This window comes from Bathycoccus prasinos (assembly GCF_002220235.1).
Source record: "Bathycoccus prasinos genomic : Chromosome_6".
Lineage (NCBI taxonomy): Eukaryota > Viridiplantae > Chlorophyta > Mamiellophyceae > Mamiellales > Bathycoccaceae > Bathycoccus > Bathycoccus prasinos.
The window spans coordinates 175,478-197,434 of NC_024003.1; the positions used below are offsets into that span (position 1 = coordinate 175,478).

The window sequence follows — 21,957 nt, forward strand, 5'->3', positions numbered from 1 at the left end:
GATTCCTATTTCTTTTCTTTTCTTTTCTCTTTGACGACTCTTTCGTCGTCAAGTTGCGTTGCGTTCTGGAAATCTCTCATCTTTCGGCCGCCAGAACGCATCATCATCATCATCGTTTTTCGTAACGCCGTCTCGTATTTTAATATCATCGGATGATGAGACCAAAGCGCTGACCTGGAGGACGTTTACGACTTTCATTTCTTTCAGGCTAAGCGGAAGAACGCGAAGAAGAGCAACAAAAGAAGCATGAACAACAACAACGCGAAGAAAAAAGGAGGCGATGGAGACACGACAAAAAGTACTCAATCCTCCGATACAGAAGAGAGCCTATCGATTGACGAGGAAGACGTCGAGTTTGTGACTAAAAACGCGCTGTTCACCAAACGATTGCTGGCAAATTCGAAAGAACTTGAAGAAGAGAAAAAAGGTAAGAATGAGAAGAATAAAAGTCACGGAGACGCGAAGAACGATGAAGACGACGACGACGACGATAACGTAGAGCGCATGTTCTTCGAACAGGAAAAAGCGAAGAAAAAGGAAGCGTGGGAGAAGAAACAAAGAGAAATGTTGAAGAAAAAGAAGATGAGAGAAGAAAATAAAGGTGATGAAGACGACGACGACGACGACGACGATGAAGAAGGCGACGTGCGTTTGCTCCTTCCAGTAAAACGGTTAGATGGAACTCTCGTGAAGAAGCCCGTTTTAAAAGAAACCGAAGTGAGTGCGAATGGTAAAAGAGGAAGAACGGACGAGTTTGAAGCGTTCCAGAATATCGACGACAATAGTGGTAAGAGTAGCAATAGCAACAGTAGAAAGAAATCGCTCGATGACGAGGATTTAGGATTAGAAAAAGCGAAGAAGGAGACGAAACAGAAACAGAAAGACGTTTCAGACGAGGACGCCTCTACAAAGAAGAAGAAGAAAGTAAATTGGTGGGAAGAGGACGATAAAAAGAAAGGAGCGAAAGAGAAGGGCGCACAAGGCGAGGATTCAAAAGATGATAGCGATGATGACGATGACGACGACGAATCAAGTGACGACCAGATGGAAAATGAGAACGTGGATTTTACGTTCTCGGCGAAAAAATACTTGGCGGATCCATCCGGACGAAGATTAGCTTGTCGTCAATTCATGGCTGAACTCTGTCAAAAAGCAATCGAACAGCCAGAAACGAGAATGAAAGATGCCGCGAAGCTCATTAAAACGTTGTGCGACGATCCACATTCGAAGGAAGTGGCGCAAGACGCGTGCGCTAGTATGACGCTACTTTTGCTTGATATTCTTCCGGATTACAGACTGCGCGAGATAAACGCAGATAAAAATGAATTAGAAGGCCTATCTGATAAGGTCAAGAAGCAAAGAAAAGAAGAAGACCTCTTGTGCAAGACGTACAAATCTTTCCTTCGTTTATTAACGAAGAATGCGAAAAAAGGTGCCAATTCGATTGTTTCCGGTCCTTCGCCTTCGGTGAGTGGGAAGTGCTTGATTCAATTCTTGTCAAAAAAACCAAATTCAAACTACAGAGGCGAGATATTGCGAGCAATTATCTCCTCCTCGTTTACGTCAAGCGACGTGACGATTGCTGAAGAAGCCTCAAAGGCGTTTTCGGAAATTTGTAGAGGAGATGAAAACGGAGATCACACGCTTGAAATATTGCAACTCATGGCTGAACTCGTAAAGAAGAATATGAAATCAATATGGCCGCAATCCATCGCCTGGTTCAAAAGCATCAATCTCAACGCAGCCGTGTCAGCTTTGAAACCGGAAGAAGAACGGTTTCAGAAAATGACAAGAAAACAAGAGAGGAAAGAAAGAGCAGGTGAACGTGAATTGAGTCGAAAGCAAAGAGCGAAAATGGCGAAAGCGTTGCACGAGCAAAATAGAATGAAACCATTCACTGGCGATCCTAATGCCAACAACGACGAGGATGACTCCGATTCGGACGATAAATCGTTCAAGAGAAGATTAGAGAAATCGATTAAGAAAGATTTAGACGAAGCCGAAGGTGGGAAGACAAAGTCCTGGAAGGAGAAGATTAAAATCCAGAGCAAGATGATTGAAGCAGTGTTCGAAGTGTACGTGCGGGTGTTGAAAAGAGCCACCGACGATATTGACGACAGCGTTGGTACTGCAAATAACAGTGACTCATCGGACGACTCAGATCCAGATTCGGATTACGACGAGGCTGTTGTGGCGAACCAGCGTAGACACATGCATCAAAATCGCAAGAGAGGCACGTTTGCGCTCCTCGCGCCGACCTTGGAAAATCTTCCGAATATTTCTCGCTTAATTGATGTCGATTATATGGCAGACTTATCTTCGCTTTTTACGAAAGCGCTCTCGTCGAAACGGTTCACAATTGCTGATAAGTGTCGAGTTGTGCTATGCTTGGTAGATTCTTTCGCAGGAGGCGGTATCGAGAGCGCGTTGGCGGATGTGGATTTATCCTCCACGCGAAACAAAGTTTTTTCTGAAATTTTGTGTTGCGACAAGTACAAAGCAACAAACGATTGCATGGAATTCGTAAAGAGTCTGGGTTTGCCGCAACCTCCAGATAATGATAATGAGGAATTTCAAACTAGATTTGATCACTCATACGATGAATTCGAAGCAAAGGCAAAGGGTTCTTTACGAGTAGATGCCGTCGCGGCGTTTCTCAACTCGCAAACGTTGGGAGAGAACATCTCTGCGTCGACGCAGAGGGTCGCTTCGCAAGCGTTTGGGGCAATGAATACATCTACGGCGATGGCTTTTATAAAGAAAATAACAAACGTCTCGGTGGAGACGGTTGAAAGCGGTGAAGCGTTTGGACTCTTACTCACGATGGCAGAATGCCTGAGAAGAGCGCCAAAGACGAGAGACATCTTGGATTTTACAAAGGAAAGAAAGTTTGCTCCTACAGCTGCACGTGGTGGATTGAGCGATCGTATCAAGTACAAGTCCAAGAAGAACAAGAAGTCGTCGTCTACAATAAATCGCTTCAATAGTGATTCGGTTAATCCAGAGAAAGCGAATGGAGGCGTGGCGACGGCTTGGGAGTTATTTTTATTGGTGGACCATTTCAATCCGGTGGTTGCGGGAGCTGCGACAGCGGTCTTGAACCATGAATTCGACGATATCTTTCAACTTGCACACAAAATGTCGAAAAAAGACGTAGTTCCCACATCCTTGAAGAGAAAAGCAACTGAAGAGGGAGGTAACGAGGAGGAAAACGACGGCAAAAGTAAGGGTAAATTTTCTCTCTTTTCTAAAGCGCGAACTGCGGCGGGGTCGTGCGCGAGAGTGGCGAGCACTTTGAGTGGAGGATTTCATCCTGAAGTTCCGTTGAATGTTAAAAATGGTGGTGGTACCGCGGTAGTATCGGCCAAGAAACGCAAGAGTTGCGCGGAAAGTCTTTCAATGTTCGAAGAGAAACTGCACTCGTTCTATGTCAATTAGGTGAATTACTACTACGGGGGGTTACAAAATTTGGATTTAGATCCAAAAATACGCTCTGCACTCTCTTTCTCTACGACTACGAAACGGTTTACTTCTTCTTTTTCTTCTCGCTAAAAACCGCGTTTGGGAACTCGAATCCTTTGCACCCCTTACGTTTTGACACTTTTGTAAAGACTCCTTTTACCTTTCCTTGCTTCGTCGCAGAAATGACCGTATACGCCCAATTGCAATATAATTGCTCAAAGTTTGAACCGCCTTCTTCCGTTTTCTTGCTCGCGTCTGCTTCTTTTCTCGATCCGTACACCTGGCAACTGTTTTCTAAACACGTCATTGGTTGCTTGTCTACGGTCTGCGTGAGCATGATTTCGCGTTCGGGATCAAATTTATCGTTCCCATTCTTTGATACTGGCGGAAGAGATTTTTCACCGGCGCCCGTCAGTTCGTGCGCGCGCCAAAACCATCTGCATTCACACCATTTCCCGGTATTATCTTCGAAACAAGATTCGATTTGGGCGATATACATTGGCTCTTCAGGATTGCCAGGAAGCAAGTACGCGCACCCACCAACTCTGTATTCAACGTCAGACTTGATGAATCCTTCATAATACATGCGATTGGAAGTCAATTTACTTTGTTGGGGGATCTTCTCACCGATCCATTTGACTTGCGCAAAGTGGTCTCCATCATCCGGGTCGATTTTGCTTTTACGTTGGTTCTTCTTCTTTTTCTTCACATCATCTCGAGCGCTCACCTGTCCATTCTTAGCATCTTTATGCTTTTTTATCAAAGAACTCGTCATTTTTTCCGTCACGCCGTCTACAGCTTCATCCGCTGCCTTCTTTTCTATAAGTTCCTCCATCCTGATCGTTTTAGCGCTTTTCTTGGGAACCTCTTTTTTAGCATCCGCCACCGACGGCGTTGCTGCGTTGCAATACCTCGCCGCGTGCAAACTACATCCATGCGCAGTAGGAAACACCTTACCGCAAGTGCTACATCTCAGCGGATCGTCCACCTTATTCGCGGTCGCCGGTACTCGTTTTCTCTTCTCCAAAATGGGTTGTCTCGGAATATTTTGTACTTGATTGACGGGGACGGTTGGATCGAGCACGCGCGCGAACGCTTTGACTCGATCTGGAGGAACTGACGTTGGCTTTTCATTCCTTGCTGTTCTCATTGTGGTCGGTGACGTCTTCGTCGGCGAAGGCTTTGGAATTGGGCTGTTCTTTGGCACCGCTCTCGGCGGTCCCGGCGCTTTCTTCGGTGTTGTCGTCGTCGCCGCCGCAAAAGTATCCAACTCATCATCGGAATCCTCGTGGCGTCCCCAATAACTGTTTCTCCCCGTCAGCACGTGCTTCAAAGTCAATTCTCTCTCCAATTTGCTCTTCCTTTTTTGCGATACGTATACCGGATCCGTCGCCGCCTCAAGAGACGACCCTGCCGCCGCCGCCGCTTCCTTCATTTTCTTCTCCACAGTCGTGTACCCGTAGCTGAAAACGGCCACTTCTTCTTCACCATTCTTCTTCTCGTACCGTTTGGACCATTTGATGAGCTTTTTCTTCTTCTCGAGCCAGGCGGCTTTTCTCTCTTTCAAGGTTGCTCTCACAGGCGTCCTGGACGATTCGTCCTTCTTCGCCTTCTTTTTCTTTCCTCCATCGTCCTCTTCCTCCTCTTCCTCTCCCTCTTCTTTCGCGATCAAATCATCCAAAGCTCGCTCGCACTCTTTCATCGTGAACGGATATTCCTCCATCTTCGTCGCCATCCTCATCGCGTCCGAGTTCGTCTTGTGAATCTCCTCCACCAACGTCTTCGTGCTCAATTCCGGTCGAAAAATCTCTGATGCTTTGTTGTTGTTGCTCACCTTCATTTGTCCGGCTAAAAGTAATCGAGTCACGTAGGACTTGATGATTCGTTTTCGGATCGTGTGCAAGGATTCTTCCATCATCTTTAATTATTAAAGTTCTTGTTGTTGTTCTTGTTGTTGTTGTTGCAGATGTTGTTTTGTGTGTTTACGTGTGTTGACTTTCTCCACTCGTTTGAATTTTCTTTTGTGTTTTTTTGCTCTTTTCGACGAGACTTTTTAGATGGAAAATTTTCTTCAGAATTCTTGCCTTTTTTTGCTCTCTTGTGAGGGTGTTTTCTTCATTCTTTTTCAGGGGAGAAATGGATTCTCTGTTGCTCGCGAAAATGACGTTGTGAGATATGTCGCTGCTGCTTCGAGCATTTCACAGCAGAAGCACTACGAACGCAAACACGACGACGAAAACGACGAAAACGAGTAAGAAAAGATGTTCTTCGCTGTTGTCGTCGTCGTCCTGCGCTTTCCTCCTCCTTTTCCTCCTCCTCTTTTTGTGTCTTTCGTTCAATCTCTTTGACGACGAATCTGACGATGCGCAAATCGCGTTGAGAAGAAGAGAAGAAGAAAGGGACAAGGAAGACGATGACGCGGGGGGATTTACTACTACTATTTCATCCACCAACGGTATTGGTGACGCGAGTGTGAGAAGAGGGAAGGCGTGCGGGAACGCGCCAAAGGCGTTTTTGCCGGACGATTTGGCGGTGTTTTTCGACGCCTCTTTCTCCAACGAGGAGGAGGAGGAGGAGGAGGAGACGAGTAAAAACGTTTTAGAAGACGTCGACGACGAGAACGAAGACGAACCTGATACCTTTCATAATCACGACAGAAGAAGAAGAAGAAGACGGCAGTTATTAATATCCAGAGCGCGCGCGTTTGCAAATAGAAACGGGTTGACCATGCCAACCGGGTGCGACGAAAAGATGGGTTTCGTCAAGCACGAAAACTTTGGCGAAGGCGCAAAGCCTAGAATCGTGTTTAAAAATGAAGGAGAGAAAATGCTAAAAAAATGCGTGGAGACTACGAAACGAGGAGAGGATTGCGTGAATATAAATGCGGTGGAAGCCGCGAAAGGTATCGCCAAAACGTCTGGGTTTATGACGACAACGACAAGTGGTGGTGGTGGTAGTAGTAAAAAATATCAATACGAATCGTGCGCGTTAGTCGGTAACGGCGGTTCTGTTTTGAGGAAGAAGTTTGGCAAGTATATCAACAATCACGACGTCATCGTTCGATTCAACATGGCACCAATTGGTGGATTTGAACAACACGTGGGAAATCGAACGGATGTTTGGGTAAACGGACACGAAGCGAGCAAAAGACTTTGTTGCATAGGATCGGCGAAGATGGGTGCCCATGCGAAAGATCACGTCATGTGGTTCCCAGCGAAACAAAACGTGATAAAGTCGGCATGCGAAAAGCGCAGAATAAAGACAAAAGCGTTGAGCGATAGAGAAATACCAGGGTACGTCGCCAAGATGAATAAAATGAGGTACGAAAGCAGACGTTTAGGTTTAGGTAAAAATTACGACAATTGGTTGCAACTCACCACGGGGGCACACGGTTTATTCTATTTCCTCTCTAAATGTAGGAGAGTATCCGTGTATGGTTTTAGCGTGTGGAAGGAGAGAAACGCGATGGGGGAGAACTTAGATCAATACGGAGGTAGAAAGTCAAAGGTGCACAGCGGAAACATATTCCACGATTGGTCGATGGAAACAAACGCTTGGAAAATCTTGCACGTGGCAAACGTGCTCGACGTGTGCACTTGATCTTTAGGAATTAGGAAAAAGCAATAGCATCGTTAGAAGTATTTAGTGATATTACATTATGTAGAGTATAGAAGAACTCTTTATTAGATCTTTTGAATATCTTTCAGTAACTTCGAAGCTTCTACAGACGAGGCGTGCGCCGCTCCGTCGACGTCGCGTTTGCGAGCCAGAGTCTTCAGCGAAGCAAAACACGTCTCGTGCGTCTCCGTATTTTCGTGGAACTCTCTATTCAACTCTTGCTCAATAGCATCGCATTGCTCTTCGAAATGCTTCAATGTTTCCTTAGTAAAGGTAGGAACATTCGTAAAGATATAGTCTTGAAAGTTGGAGAGCGAGCTTTCCACGCACCTCCGAACGATTCGCGCGGTTGAAAACTTATTTTTGCACTCGAAGATATCGAACGCGTTTTCATCTAGCACAACACCCACATCGTTAGTTAACGGTTCTGACGTCGAGGAGTTCAACATCTGCACGAGCGTTGGCGACGCTTCAATGTTTTTCACGTCGTGCTTGATTTTTTCCAACGCGTCCACGAATAAGTCCGTTATAGAAGCGTTTTCGTACTGGATCAACAACGCATCTAACTTTGACGTCGAAAGCATCAAAAACTCTCGAAAACAATCTCGAAAACAAGCCATTGCAATTGTGCGAAGTAATCTTTCGTCGTATGCCGCACTCCTCTTCCCTTTTTCGCTCACCACATGAGAAGGAAAAATTTTTGCGAGTCCGTTTTCAAGTGTGTAGCTTTCGTCGCCAATTTTGAAGAGCAAGACAGATGCGATGAGCGAAGAGGCCGCCGTCGAGGAACCTCCGTTAGTCTTGTTGTTGCGTTGCAAGTATGGACTATTTGGTAATCCTTGCGACAGGGATAAATACGGAATGCAAGAAGAATTGGCACGACAACTACCAAATCCAACCAGTCGCGCGCACAGAGCGTGGTGACTCGTCGCGAACAAGGCGCGTGAAAATCTACCAAACTCGTCTCTCCAACTTTGTAACAAAAGAGGACGCTCTTCCGAAAACGCCTTAATATCCGCGATAATGATGTTAGCTGTAGTTTCGTGCGTGCTCAAGAAATCCTCGACGGCATCGGCGACGATGGTTGGCGACGCCGCAGCTGTATTGCTCCCCGAGGACGACAACAACTGTTCGATTTGCGAAATTTTCTCCGATAAGATGGACTCTCGTCGTAAATGCGCGTCTTCGATGCGTTTTCGAATACTTTTTTCTACAATTTCTGTCACTCGATCGCCGAGAGCACACTCTGGGAGTAGCTTATGCGCAGATGCCAAATCGGCAGCCATGTTACCCAACGCCGCGCACATGTGTCGCACCGAGGACAAATTTCCCATATTCCCCTCCTCTTTGGTCGCGCTTTCCCCGTCGATAAAAATAACTTTCAAAAGCTCAAAATATCTGCGGAAAACAACTTTAGCAAAGTCAACTAAAGGCTGACGACTATCCTCGGGGAAAACTTCCAAATACGATGCCGCGCACTTTTGGAACTCGTTCAAAAATAGCTCGTTTACTTTCCCGAGCTTTGGTTTGAATAACGAGTCCACCGTCGTGGACGTTTCGGCGGCTCCACCTGAATCGCTACGAATGCTACTACTCTTCCTGATGTCGGATTCTAAATCCGTTAAAATTTTCTCCAATTTATCCTTCTCTGCGTATAAGAATTCTTCGTGAACTTCGTCTCGAGGCACGCCTAACAACTTTAAGCACTCCGCGCACGAGTGCGAGGAAAGCTTGTTCACGAGATTTTCGAGCGCGTTGGAATCATCTTTACCTCCCTCGCCGACGCCAACCGTTTGCGAAGCCGTCGCATGATAGCTCGAACGAACTCGTTTCTTCAACAAACTTGCAATCGCATCCGAGATTTTCATCGTTTCATTCTTCGCTTCCAAGAAAAGTTTCCCGCTCTTGTGTTGTTGTTCACCGCTAACGCCCGAAGAAGGAGAAGAAGAAAACTTCTCGAGCATCGGTTTCGTCTTCGCTATGATTCTCACCGCCTTCTCCACGCGAGCGCTTTCCGAAGAAGAAGAAACAGACCCAAATAAAACGTTTCGAATCGTCGCTGGCGCCTTCAAAGCTTCTTGGATATTAAACAATACGTTTTGCACCTCCCTCGCTCTTTTGCTTTCAAAACGTTTCGCGTCTAACGTTTCGTTCAATTTCCTCGCTGCCTCCGCCGCTTCCTTCGTCGCCTTCTCCACCTTCACGCTCTCCTTCTTCGTCAACTGCTCAATTTCCGGTCGCGCGTTTTCGATAAAGTCCGCCGCGTTGATAAACTTTGAATAGTTTTCGTACACCGAGTGCGTCCCGTGCGATTCGAGACGTTTGATCTCTCGGGAAACGTTCACGTATTCGTTCTGTAACTCTCCGATCGTTTTCGTTTTTAGCATTTCTATGAGATTTTTGTTTTGAATGCTACTGTTGTTGTTCTTCTTCTTCTTGTTCTCATCGCTATGTAGTTGAGACGTAGTCGATGTCGCTCCCGCGTGGGCCTTTTCCTCCTCTTTAGTCCAACTTTTCATTCCATCGTTCGTTTGCTCGTTTTGTTCCTTAATCTCCCTCGTCTTCTTCGAGAAAGATTGTTTCTGTTCTTGTTCTTGTTCCTCCTCCTCTTGCTGTTGCTGTTGTTGCTGTTCGTGGTAATACGATTTCAGCAAGTCTTGCACTCGCTTCTCCTTCTCTTTCTGTTGTTTCTCTTTTACTAAGAATTGCTCCGGATTGGAGGCGGACATCTGTTGTTGTTGTTGTTGTTGTTGTTGTTGTTGTTGTTGTTCGTTGTTGTTTTCTCTTTAAATCTTTCGAAAGCGACGACGACGACTGGTATGAGTAGCGTTGGTTGATACTCCGCGCCGAAACACACGTTTCGCTGAGAGAGAATACGAGAGAGAATACGAGAGAGACGACGTAAACGACGACACTAAAGGACAGACAAAATCTTCTGAGGAATGTTTCAAGAGAGGAACCGGCAACACATTTCCCCATTCCAAAAGAGCCTTTCGCGCACCCTTCTTCGTTCGATTTTAAAGAAGAAGACGACGACGAAGAAGAAGACTTATAATAAGAGATTTGTTAAAGTGTGTACACATATATATATTAATGTCTTCGAGCGGAGGAGGCGTTTTGGGGGGAGAACTGAACACGATATCGACGAACAACAACAACAACAACAACAACGAAAAGACAAAGAGTACGAATACGAATATAAGCGAAGAGACTACTGCTACTCTTACCGCGACACCAGAGAGCAGCAGTCCAAACGACCATCAAAATCAATCGTCGTCAGAGCATTCATCATCGACAGGAGGGGATTTCATGTCGGACTGGAAGTCGTTCGCGGCGAAAGCGACGAGCTCGTTCAACGAAGCGTCCCAATCGATTTCGGAAACGTTAAGAGAATCCGGCGTGAACGACGTGGTCGCGTCGACGACGACGAATGTTAAATTTTACGCCAATTCGGCGTACGATATGAGCGCGAACGCGGCGTCGAACGCCGCGGAGTTCACGACCAACGCGGCGAAGGATACGATGTCGGCGTTACAAAGTCTCGATCGAGAACGCATCGCGTGGAGCATGGCGTTTACGTTCGTCAGCGGGTTGAGTTTAACGCTCGCGTTCACGGTCGGTATAGCCACGATTGCGTTGTTCCCAGCCAAATTCGCTCTGTGCTTCTCTTTGTTTTCTGTTTCAAACATTTGCGCCGTCGGCGCGTTGCGAGGCGCGAACGAACAAATCAAACACATGTTAGATCCGGAACGATTATACGTCTCGTGCGGGTTCGTCGGAACTATCTTATTCACCTTATGGGCCGCGTTAATTAAGCACTCTTACTTTCTCACCGTGATGGCCTCCATAGCGCAGGCGTTGGCCTTGTTGTATTATCAGTTGAGTTTCTTCCCGATGGGCGCGGAAGGTTTCCGGGTCGTCTGTAAAGTCGCTTACGCGACTGTCGTAAAACCAACGTTTTTGTTAGCGCTTCGGTTCGTAGGAATGGTTTTACCGACCGGCGGTAGTGTAGGGCACGCGAGACGGAGAAGCGCCTCGTTGTTACCAACGTAGTAGAGAGAGAGGAGAAGAAAAAGATTTAGGAAGATGAGAGAGAGAGAAAGAGAGTGTGTGTGTGTTTGTTCGTGGCGCTTATTTTATGCGCTATGGACGTGAAGTTTTAATTAAATATAAGAAGAGTAGTTTCCTTCATTTATGTGTCGTACACAAACACAACACACACATCGCTGAATAAATACGACGATATAATCATGCACCTATCATCATCATCATCATCCGTTACTTCACCAAACTCGTGGTCTTTTTCGCTGTCGTCGTTCTCGAGTAAAACAACACGAACGAGAACACGAACGAACGCGACTTCGACTTCATCATCGTCGTCGACAATCAGCGAACGCAAAGGCCAACCGATCAAACCAGGACAGTCGTACCCGGCGAAAGAGCACTGCTCGAACTGCGGGTTGTGCGATACTTCTCTCATATCGTACGTGAAAGACGCGTGCGCGTTTCTCGGACCTGGGATGTCCAGAATAGAAAAGTTGGAAGAAAAAGTGCACGGAAAGAGGAGGAATACGGAAACGGACGAGTTACGGTTGGGGGTTTTATTGAATTCGGACACGAAAGATAACACGAATAACAGCTCGCAATCGATTTTTTACGCGAAGAAGAAACAGCCTATGGAGAAAGCGCAGTGGACTGGGATCGTGACGTCGGTCGCGTTGGAGATGTTGAGGACGAAGACGGTCGATTGCGTCGTCGCGGTTGGTTCCGGAGAAGCGGACGCGAGGAACCCAGAACCGAAGTTGTGCTTTACCGAGGAAGATATTTTAGCGTGCAGAGGAGTGAAACCGTCGTTATCGCCAAACTTGAAAGTTTTCGCGGAAATTGAAACCAATCCGGAGATTAAAAACGTTCTGTACATCGGGGTCGGGTGTTCAGTCGTCGCTTTGAGAGAAGTCGAGCAATATTTAGGATTGGATAATTTATACGTGTTAGGAACGAATTGTGCGGATAACGGAAGGACTGATGGGTTTTATAAGTTTGTAAACAACGCGACGGATAAACCGGACGAGGTTTTACACTACGAATTCATGCCGGATTACAAGGTGCACCTGAAGATGAGAGACGGAAGTTACGAGAAGATTCCGTATTTTTCGTTACCGGCGAAGGAGTTATCGTCAGGCGTCATCGCCGAAAGTTGTAAATCGTGCTTCGATTACGTCAACGGTCTCGCCGATCTCGTCGTCGGGTACATGGGCGTCGATTATGACGAATCTATCCCGATGAATTTGCACCCGCAATACGTCACCGTCCGAAACGAAAGAGGACAAAAAATGGTTGATTTAATAAAAAACGATTTGCAAATAACGCCGTCCACCACGAGAGGCGACCGCAAACCGTTCGTTTTACAAACCGTCATCTCCGACGACGAGGCTTATTTAGGCAGAGGCCCTGAAAAAGGTGCCCCTCGATTCGTGGGAAATTTGATCGCGTGGGTGTTGAACAAAGTCGGGCCGAAAGGAAAAGAATTTGGCATGTACAGTTTAGATTATCACACCATTCGAAACTATTTATACGTGAATAGAATTTACGGCAAGGAGCGAGCAAAGGAGCACATTCCGAGTTACGCCATGAAAATTGTAGAGGAGTATGAAGGGAAGAATGGAGATATTTCCAAGCGGTTAGAGTTGTAATTTTACTATTATTATTTATTCGCGCGTGCATTTTAAAGATTCATATAAGTTTACAAATGTTGTCATCTACTATCGTCGTTTTTGTTGCTCCTCTCTTGCTTTCTTCGCCGCCATCGCCTTCTCGAAAAGCTTGCGGTTGTAGTCCAAGTTTCGGTTCTTCGTTTTCTTTTGCACTCTCGCTTCTGCTTCTCTCTCCGTTTTGCGTTGCAGCGCCTTCTCAAACAACTCCGCGTCGAGCGCAAACGCCGCCGATTTCGTCGCCTTTGCCGGATTCTCCTCGATTTCCTTTTTCGCCAACTCAGCCGCTTGATCATTTTCCGCTTCCTTTTGCTTTTCTACCGCCTTCTCGGCGTTCAAAATCCCGTAACTGGACATTAAATCCTTCTGGTACGTGATTAAATCTTCCACTGTTTTCATCGAAGTCACCTTCTTTTTAATGCGTTTCAATAAAAGCTCGCCGTAGTCGATTTTCTTCTCCTCTTCGGTCTGGTCGTGTTCGTAATCCTCGAAATCCATCAAAGGATCGTTCTTGTCGTATTGCCACCTGCGATCTGCGATCCATAAATCGTCGTCGTCCTCTTTCACCGGATCGTCGAACCACTCTATTTTCTTCGTCAACCGTTTCTCTTCCTTCTCTCTTTCCTCGCGCATCTTCGCGTCGAACTCCTCTTTCTCCTTTTGTCTTCTCTCGAACTCGTCCATTTTATATTGCGAACTCGGGTGCGTGTTCTCGAACCACGCCAACGCGGCTTCTTCTTTTCGTCTTTCTTTTTCGCTCTTTTCCCGTTTCATTTCTCGTTTAAACTCTGTCGGTGTTTTCAGGAGAGACGCGCGCGTCAACTCCACCGCGTTTGTCTCGTCCTTTTCGTCTTCACCATCTTCTAATTTCGGACCGACGCGACGCGGATGATTTTTCCCCGATGGCGCACTCTCGCTCGTTCTTTCTCTGCTCGACGACGCAGAAGAAGAAGACACGGACGAAAAAGATGATTGGTGTTCTCTCTCGTAATCCTCTTTGGTGCCCATTTCGACGACGACGACGTCGTTGTTGCTCTTCTTCTTTCCCGACGACGAATTCGAATTCGAAGCCGCGTCTGCTTTCTTTTTGGACGCGACAGAAGATGATGCGAAGAACACATCGGTCGGTTTCGCGACTGGTTTGCTCGAAAACGCGGACACAAAAGCGCCGCTGCTTTTGTCGTCCACAGAAAGAAAGAGCGAAAAGAAGAAGACGAAGAACCACGCGACTAATGAGAAGACGTTAGTAGTATTAAACGTTCTTCTCATCGTCGTCATCTCTCTCTCTCTCTCGAGTAGTGAGTGGTATATGAATTTGATGTGACGCACACTCCACAAGTACACCACAAGTCACAATAATTAAGTTTTTTTGACTGCAGGCTCTTTTCTTCTTTCTCAGTCAGAGGAGTAAAATTTGACGAGACTCTTCTGCTTTTTTTTTTTTTTGAGTTGTTTTTTCTCCGTTTCTCTGCTCTGTTTCTCTTACACCATGCCTTCATTTCTATTACTCTCTTTCTCTCGTTTTTATCACACTACTCTCTTCTTTCTTGATAACAGAGAAGAAGAAGAAGAAGAAGACAAAAACAATTTAAGAAAGATGAAGAAGAAGATGGAAGCAGACGATGAAAAGTCGTTTGAATCCTATTCGACCTGCTTTGAAGGACGCTTAAAAGCAGCGCTGAGAGAGATGCAACTCGGGCAAAGCTTTTCTCGCGCCTCGAATACAAATTCGAAGAAGAAGAACGATGATGATGATGATGATGTGATGAACAACAACAACAACGAGACGACGACGACGGAAGACAAAGAAGGCAAAGAAGACAACAAAGAAGAAGAAGAGAAGAAACGAATAACGCGGACGAGAAAAGAGATCATCGAGAAACACATCTTACGAGACGCGAGGAGAGAGAACGACGAAGCGCTCGAGAAAAAACTGTTAACTGCTACAACTACTAAAACTTTAGCGTTATATAAAGAGAACGCGACGATGGCGGATGCGTTTTTAATGGCGGCGGGAAAGATAACCAGCGCACTCATCGAGGCGTACGAAGACTTTTTAGACGATTCTTCTTCTTCTCAGTGCGCTCTGGCGGACTTTATATCAGATGCGCTTCTTCGCGGCGACGACAAAGGGAAAGACAAAAGTAAAAAAAGTAGTAGTAGTAATAGCAAAGTTAACGATGCGAAGTCGTCGACGTATCGCGCATTCTTAGAGGTTCTTTTGCTCATAGCAGAATCGGAGGAGTTGAAAGACACGCAGCTTCGTTTGTTGCCGTTTCGGTTCATAGAAGACGTCTTCGCGCAGAGTTCTGTGGAAGATTGCTCGGATATCGTGAACAAATACTTGTTCTCCGAAAATTTTATACCGAAGGAGAATCAAGGATACGAAGATGGAGATTACTATCCGCACGATATAGACGGCATAAAATATCCCGAAGAGAAAACGGGGAAAAAGAGGGTAAAAAGTAAAACGAAACTCATTCAGAAGGACGTGTACGACAGATTAATAGTCATCATGGACATTAAAAAAGAGTTCGACGAGAATGGACTGCGAAAGATGAAAAGCGCGAGCGAAATTTACAACCAGACCGGGCCCGAAAAATACGACTGCGGTGAAGAGTGTCAAGTCATCATGCTCAAGTCTTTTGACGAGCTTTTAAATCGATCGTCGCAAATATTACACGCGGAATTTAGAGGGAAATGTATGTTAATGTCGAACGGAGTCAAAGACTTCGCCGAAAGCGCGCACGTTGCCGCGGGCATAGATTTCATCGCCGAAGACGAATGCGATCAAGCTGCAAAAAAGAAAGCAAAAGATGGTAAAAATAGCAAACAGTCAAAGAAAAGCGTCTCGAAGACGAATAATAATAATAATAATAACAACAACAACAACAACAACAACAAAAAGAATCCAGCGCAAAAAGACGATGAGGAAAATGAGGAAGAGAAATTGAACGCAATTGCTCTGGATGATTTGAAAACCGTCGAGAAAGTCTTCCGCGAAGCAAACGAGGATTTCGGCGATGAGTTCGATGCCATCATTTCTCCGCAGTTATACTTTGCATTTTGGGAGGCTATGGAGTTGTTCGGTGAACCGATCATGGCGTGTAAACTGCACGTCTCTTCTGTGGACGATTTTCAAAGCAAAGTCGTGAAAAATTTAAATATCGTTTTAGAAAAGATTAAAGCTATATCTCCGTTTAAGAAGCAAATGCTCAGAGAGGAACTTCTGGAGCAACTTGCACTCACGGGTACGTTAAGAATTTCAACCGCTCGGGCGTTTCCGTTCCAAATGCGAGATGGTTTCTTCTTGAGAAATTTCTTGGCCCAAGCCGCCATGTTCTTGCACTTCGTGCTCTTTCATTTCGGCGACGACAACAGCCCTTTGGAAAAAGAGCACGCAAAGGAAGTCGCAGCGCGAGATGAAAGAATGAAGAAACTGTACGAAGAACAAACGAAAGGTAGGATAATCATAGACGCGATTCAAGAGACGGAAGATCGCATGCGAGAGGAAGCGGAAGCTATGGGCGTAAAATTAAAAAAGACGGGAGATAAAAAAAGCGACGGTGACGCGATGGATGTTGACAAAGGTGATAATAATGGTGATGACGTCGATGATGGCAGACCGCGCCGTCGAGTGAATGTGCCGAAATTTGGATTCTCGGAAGAGCAAATGACGATATGGAGAGAGACAATCGTTCCAGTTGCGAAGGAGTGTTTCGAGAAAGTTTTGGATGTCGTCGAGAAAACTGACGCATCTCCTGAGCAAGGCAAGAAACTGCGAATATTTCTCGTCGCGACCATGTACTCCACCGAACACTACGACACTTGGGTGGATATGGGCTGCCCTTCCTTTGAAAGAGAAGAAATCGACGTCGTCGCTGAACAGAAAGAATACGAGCGAAAAGAAAAGGAAAAAGAAGACGCCGAAAATGCAAAGTATCCGGAAGGATACGTCCGATTCGAAAACAATCCGGAAATGGAGAGAATATGGAATTTGTATCCGAGTTATGAAGCGGCGATGACAGATCCTGAACGTAACAGATATTCGAAACCAGAATTTATGAACGAGTTTTTGCAAGTAGTATACGACGAGATGGATCCAGAGGCTCAGATTGAGGAGGAATACAAAACGAAGAACGACACCATGTATCGCTGGAAAGCGTTTCGTTTGATTCGACAGTGGAACTTTGCCGCCTTTCGAAAGATGAAGAATAACGATTTGGAGACGATTGTTCCGGAAATTTTGGGTTTAGATCCTCCAAAAGGATGGAAACCGCACAATCCAGTGGACTTTCGCGACGTTCCCATTGAGATGCCGGACACGATCGACGGTGAAAAAGTCGATAAATCGTCGCATCACGAACTCACGGAGGAAGAGATTGATAAAATCATCGAAGAAACCCACGCGAAATGGGTGCTCGAGAAGCAAGAAAAGGACAAATTGGAGGAAGAAAAGAAAGCCGCGGACGAGCTCGCCGCGAAGGCAAAAGAAAAGGTTACGGAACAACAGCCAGCGGCGCGGAAGCGATCGCCGCAGCGTCTTAGTGTGCCTTCTGGAGGCGGCAGAGGAAGGGCTGCGCAAGAGGCGAGAGGTCAACAAGGTGGGCGTGGCGGCAGAGGAGCTCAGCAGCAATCACAGCAACCACAGCAGCAGCAGCAACAAAGACAGCAACCACAGCAAAATAAAATGGGTAAATTTGATGGCGGTGGTCGAGGTGGTGGCAGAACGCAGCAACAAGCACAGCAAAGAATGGGACGCGACCCGCAACAACAAATGCGTCAACAGCAACAGCAACAGCAACACCAGCAACAGCAGCAGCAGCAGCAGCAACAGCAGCAGCAACAACAACGTTCCGCATCTCGCGATCGATATCCTCCTTCTCGAGGTCCTCCACAGGGAGGAAGAGGAGGAAGACCAATGAATCAGCCACAACAACAGCCGCAACAGCAACAAGCCGGCGGAAGAGGCCAACAACAACAAGGTGGACGCGGAGGGCGTGGAGGGCGATCTGGAGGTCCTCCACCGACGAAGAGAACAAGGCGATGATGATGAGGTGTGGTCTTAGCGTATACTAGGTAGTAGTAGTCTATTGCTCGCTCGCGTTTATTAGTTTACAAAAAATTTTCTGTACGTTCTATTTATCAGAGTCGTAACAAGAAAAGAATCCTCCAACGTCTAATTGCTTATTTTCCTTTGCTTCTTCTTCTTCTTGTTTTTCCTCTTCCTCCTCGGATGAAAGCATTTCCTCCTCTACTTTCTCGATAACTTGCTTCTTTACTATGCTATTTTTCGTTCGTTTCACGGGATCGTCCACGAAGGAGAACATTTTTAAGCGCTTCAAGTACTCTCGGTTCAACTCTTCGCTTCTCTCTTGAGCGACTGCGTACTTTCGCAAGTCATCAATATTCTCCACAAAGAATCGAATCGATTGCAACAGTCTCGAATTATCCCTATCTATATCGTTTTTGAATATTCTTCTCAGCAAGGGTACCTCTCCTCCTCCGCATTTATGGCGTTTTGCGTTAGTATTCGTATCATTTTTACTACTCTTCCCGACGCCTCGTTTCGCTTCTTCGTGCAAAAACGAACACTTATCCCCGTACCTGCATTTACCTTTCCTCGTCCAAAATTTGCACGGTTGTTCTCCTCGGGGTGTTCTGCTTTTGTTGTTCTTACTGTTGTTCTCGTTCTCGTTCTTCTTCTGCTCCTTCTCTTCTTCTTTCAACAAAACCGTCGCCTCGAAACTGCCCAATCGTCGTTGCTCTTCCAACACTCGCTCCAACTCTTCCTCTCGTTTACGTTTCGCAGAGGCTGCTTCCTCTTCCGTTTTATTCGTTGATCTCGGATAGTTCTTCTTCCTCTCGTTTCGCCATCGCATCGTCTCTTCGTCCAGTAGTGTCGTCGTCGTCTGAATCGTCGTCGTCGTCGCGTTCAGTTCGTTACCTCGAATTCCTCCTCCAGTTTCGTTCGCGTTCGTCTCTTCTCCGTTGTCGTTCGTATTTTTTCTCCCACGCTCGTCGTCATCGCTCTTCTTCTTGTTCTTCTTGTTCTCCTTCTTTGTCGTCTGAATCGTCGTCGTCGTCTTCGATGACTTGAGAGGATAGCCGTCTGGAAACGAAGGCGGAGCCAAAGGTGGCGGTTTAGGTGGTGGCAAGAACACCATTAAAGAATGGCGAATTCAAAAGGAAGTGTCTAAAAGGAGCTCGCGTCACAGACACATACTCTATATAATTATTCTACTACGTACATACACAAACGGTTCGTGTATTCACAACAAAAGCTAATAACCTCTCTCTCTCTCTCTGCTAAAAAGGACTAAACAAACATACTTCGTTAAGTTCAAACGAAACGAATACGTTTACGCGTTTCCACTCTTACGCCTTCAACGCATACTTGCGCTTCGGGTAGTACGCGTCCTTCTTAGCTTGCTTGGCCGTTTTGGCGTTCTTTTCCGCCGGGGATAATCGTCGTCGAATGGCTCTCGTTTTCTTCGCTCTAAGATCTAATGGCGTGTACTTGGCGCCGGAGTAAGCTTCTCTAAGCGATTTCAACTGGTTTTGACGAATGACAGTCAAGATGCGAGCAATGGCTAATCGGACGGACTTGATGCGCGCAATCTTGTTCGGCGCACCGCCGGTGACCTTGGCGATTTTCAAGCTCGCCAACTGCTGCTTTTGCTGCTCGAGAGCAGATTTGAGCTCAGTTCTCGATTGCGATCGGAGATCGGACGTCTTCACTTGGGACCCTGTTGTGGAAATTCAGAAAGGAGAAAATTGCGGTGTGAGTACAAAGGAGCTTTTTTACTACGCGACGAAGGAAAAGGAAATTTCGAACACAAACGGGGCAAAAGAGATACCCGACCGCCGCAATCGCAATCGTTACACGAGTATCATCTAAACCATCATCCATTTATCCATCAACACCCGCCGTGAAAGCTTCGCATCGTCGTCTATCCTCGGCAATTTCTTTCTTTTTTTCTCCCTCTTTTTGGGGCCGCTAACCCCAAGTGTTCATGCGAACGAAAATGCGCGCGCGAGGGTGTTTTACCACCGACGCGAGTTTCTGCATCCATCGCGCGGGAAAGATTCGCAAGACGCGCGATGCAATCGAATCGACGAATACCGACGAGACTACGTTATTAAAAGAGAGACATCAATACTTACCTGCCATATTTCTTTACTTTAATGCCCTGCAAAACAAGTTTTGTTTGTGGGAAAAGAGAAAAAAAATTGCCTCCAAAATCTCCTTTTGGAGGGCTGTTCATTTCTCGTTTTGTAAGTTCAAAGGGGGTGTGTGACAAATTCGCTTCAAGTGTTTTGGTCGTATGCGGACGATACGTTTTCATCTTTATATATTATTATTATTGAAACTTCTCCTCTAACCACTTACTGGTGACTGATTTTGGCCTCTCTATGGCGTACCCGTGCGCTCTCGAGAGGATCAACTGACTCAAACACCCGATCGATCTCGAGACGCCGAACATGACGGTGTAAAAGTTCTCCTCTTTGATGCCAAAGTGTTGGAGCAAAACGCCGCTGTGCGCGTCCACGTTCGGCCACGGGTTTTGGACTTTTCCAGTCGCTTTGAGAACGTCTGGAACTATTTCGTATAAGCGGGAGACGAGTTGAAACATTTCGTCGTCTGGCATGTGCTTTAAGGCGAACTCTCTTTGACACTCGTAGCGAGGATCGGTTCGTCGCAAGACGGCGTGGCCGTAGCCCGGGACGACGCGACCGGATTTTAACGTGTTTTCCACGAAAGTTTTTACAGTTTCCGCGGAATAATCGCCTTTTAACGCTACTTGCGCCTCTTTCAACCATTTTAAAACTTCTTGGTTCGCCAAGCCGTGCAACGGGCCGGCTAAACCGTTCAAACCTGCTGAAAAACTCAAGTACGGATCGGACAACGCCGAACCGACTAAGTGAGTGGCGTGCGCGGAGACGTTCCCGCCTTCGTGATCGGCATGAATGGTCAAATACAAACGCATGAGCTCTTTACATTCGTTGGAAGAGAAACCCATCATTTGACTGAAATTCGCGGCGAGATCCAAACTCGCATCTACGGTTGGAACCTCGCTCGATTTCCTCGCCGCTTCTTTCACGCACGACCTTTTATAAATATACGCCGCAACGACCGGTAACTTTGCGATCAGATCTAAAGCGTCCTCGTATATGTACTTCCAATACTCCGTTTTCTTCATCGTCCCACTGGCGTACATTTTCAAGAATTTTGAATCGTTTTGCATGGCCAAACACGCCGCGGAGAGTTGCGTCATCGGGTGCGTCTCCTCCGGAAGCGCTCGCAACGCGTCAAAGACATTTTTTTTACTCTTATTCCCAGCATCGTTCATCGCGCATTCCTTCGCGAACTTTTCCGCTCTTTCCATTAAATCAGCTCTCAGCGCTTCCACCTCTTTCTCCGTGGGGACTTTATTCGTCAGCAATAAGAACAAAAGCGCCTCCGGTATCGGCTCTCGATCTCGCTTCCCCGGTAACTTTTCTTGCAACTCGGGAATAGTCAACCCTCGGAAACGAATCCCGTCGTTCGCGTCTAACAGAGAAGTCTCGTAGAGCATCCCGACGATCCCTCTCATGCCACCCATGAGCATGTTCACGGTCACCTCGCCGACTTTTTCCTGCCCGTATTTCGTTTTCAACGCTTTTAAGCGCGCTATTTCGCTTGGGATTTGTGACTCGATTTGTGCCTTGAGCCCATCAAAAGCAGCCTTCTTCTCCTCCAAATCCTCCTTCGCAGTTGTTGATGTCGTTGAAAAAAAGTGGCTCCGATGATGACGATGATACTGATGATGATCGTAACGTCCTCCTGCTCCTGGTCTTCCAACGCCGGAAGAAGAAGAAGAACTGCTGCTTGTACTGCTTTCGTTATTACCAAAGGTGCTCCTCCAACTAGATTTTTTACTCCTACGACTACCGCTGCTGCTGCTCTCGACGTTGTTGTTGTTGTCGACGATCTCTAAAAAAGAAGAAAAAGAAGAAGATAAAACCGTCGTTCGTATTGCGCTGAACGTAATCTCTCCTTGTATTCTTCTCCTCGCGACTAAGTTCCGTCGTGCAACAGTCGCGGAAAGCATGATGAATGTTGAAGAATAATGGAGAGTTTTGTTCCACTTTATATACCGTTTCGAGATCTCGAAAATACAAA

General features: G+C 46.3%; 11 protein-coding genes across 11 annotated transcripts; 5 read left to right on the forward strand and 6 right to left on the reverse strand.

Annotated features, from left to right (window-relative positions):
• Nucleotides 1-246: 246 nt before the first annotated feature.
• Bathy06g01010 (predicted protein) lies at nt 247-3,438 on the forward strand (the record flags this gene model as incomplete). Its single annotated transcript, XM_007512655.1, has 1 exon — nt 247-3,438. The coding sequence occupies one exon, from the start codon at nt 247-249 to the stop codon at nt 3,436-3,438; it is 3,192 nt and encodes a 1,063-aa protein (XP_007512717.1).
• An 88-nt stretch (nt 3,439-3,526) lies between these two features.
• Nucleotides 3,527-5,380, reverse strand: Bathy06g01020 (predicted protein; the record flags this gene model as incomplete). The annotated part of the gene is made up of 1 exon (XM_007512602.1): nt 3,527-5,380. One exon carries the CDS (start codon nt 5,378-5,380, stop codon nt 3,527-3,529), a length of 1,854 nt encoding a protein of 617 aa, XP_007512664.1.
• Nucleotides 5,381-5,637: 257 nt separating this feature from the next.
• On the forward strand, nt 5,638-7,062 carry Bathy06g01030 (hypothetical protein BRAFLDRAFT_203071; the record flags this gene model as incomplete). Its single annotated transcript, XM_007512526.1, has 1 exon — nt 5,638-7,062. The coding sequence occupies one exon, from the start codon at nt 5,638-5,640 to the stop codon at nt 7,060-7,062; it is 1,425 nt and encodes a 474-aa protein (XP_007512588.1).
• Nucleotides 7,063-7,145: 83 nt separating this feature from the next.
• Nucleotides 7,146-9,809, reverse strand: Bathy06g01040 (predicted protein; the record flags this gene model as incomplete). The annotated part of the gene is made up of 1 exon (XM_007512516.1): nt 7,146-9,809. One exon carries the CDS (start codon nt 9,807-9,809, stop codon nt 7,146-7,148), a length of 2,664 nt encoding a protein of 887 aa, XP_007512578.1.
• A 364-nt stretch (nt 9,810-10,173) lies between these two features.
• Nucleotides 10,174-11,133, forward strand: Bathy06g01050 (predicted protein; the record flags this gene model as incomplete). Its single annotated transcript, XM_007512303.1, has 1 exon — nt 10,174-11,133. The coding sequence occupies one exon, from the start codon at nt 10,174-10,176 to the stop codon at nt 11,131-11,133; it is 960 nt and encodes a 319-aa protein (XP_007512365.1).
• Nucleotides 11,134-11,330: 197 nt separating this feature from the next.
• On the forward strand, nt 11,331-12,773 carry Bathy06g01060 (predicted protein; the record flags this gene model as incomplete). The annotated part of the gene is made up of 1 exon (XM_007512753.1): nt 11,331-12,773. The coding sequence occupies one exon, from the start codon at nt 11,331-11,333 to the stop codon at nt 12,771-12,773; it is 1,443 nt and encodes a 480-aa protein (XP_007512815.1).
• A 69-nt stretch (nt 12,774-12,842) lies between these two features.
• Nucleotides 12,843-14,069, reverse strand: Bathy06g01070 (unknown protein; the record flags this gene model as incomplete). The annotated part of the gene is made up of 1 exon (XM_007512470.1): nt 12,843-14,069. The coding sequence occupies one exon, from the start codon at nt 14,067-14,069 to the stop codon at nt 12,843-12,845; it is 1,227 nt and encodes a 408-aa protein (XP_007512532.1).
• Nucleotides 14,070-14,280: 211 nt separating this feature from the next.
• Bathy06g01080 (predicted protein) lies at nt 14,281-17,716 on the forward strand (the record flags this gene model as incomplete). The annotated part of the gene is made up of 2 exons (XM_007512480.1): nt 14,281-17,289; nt 17,354-17,716. The coding sequence occupies 2 exons, from the start codon at nt 14,281-14,283 to the stop codon at nt 17,714-17,716; spliced, it is 3,372 nt and encodes a 1,123-aa protein (XP_007512542.1).
• Nucleotides 17,717-17,929: 213 nt separating this feature from the next.
• On the reverse strand, nt 17,930-18,958 carry Bathy06g01090 (predicted protein; the record flags this gene model as incomplete). Its single annotated transcript, XM_007512421.1, has 1 exon — nt 17,930-18,958. The coding sequence occupies one exon, from the start codon at nt 18,956-18,958 to the stop codon at nt 17,930-17,932; it is 1,029 nt and encodes a 342-aa protein (XP_007512483.1).
• Nucleotides 18,959-19,169: 211 nt separating this feature from the next.
• Bathy06g01100 (60S ribosomal protein L35) lies at nt 19,170-19,704 on the reverse strand (the record flags this gene model as incomplete). The annotated part of the gene is made up of 2 exons (XM_007512504.1): nt 19,170-19,540; nt 19,632-19,704. 2 exons carry the CDS (start codon nt 19,702-19,704, stop codon nt 19,170-19,172), a joined length of 444 nt encoding a protein of 147 aa, XP_007512566.1.
• A 451-nt stretch (nt 19,705-20,155) lies between these two features.
• Bathy06g01110 (citrate synthase) lies at nt 20,156-21,886 on the reverse strand (the record flags this gene model as incomplete). Its single annotated transcript, XM_007512441.1, has 1 exon — nt 20,156-21,886. The coding sequence occupies one exon, from the start codon at nt 21,884-21,886 to the stop codon at nt 20,156-20,158; it is 1,731 nt and encodes a 576-aa protein (XP_007512503.1).
• Nucleotides 21,887-21,957: the final 71 nt, after the last annotated feature.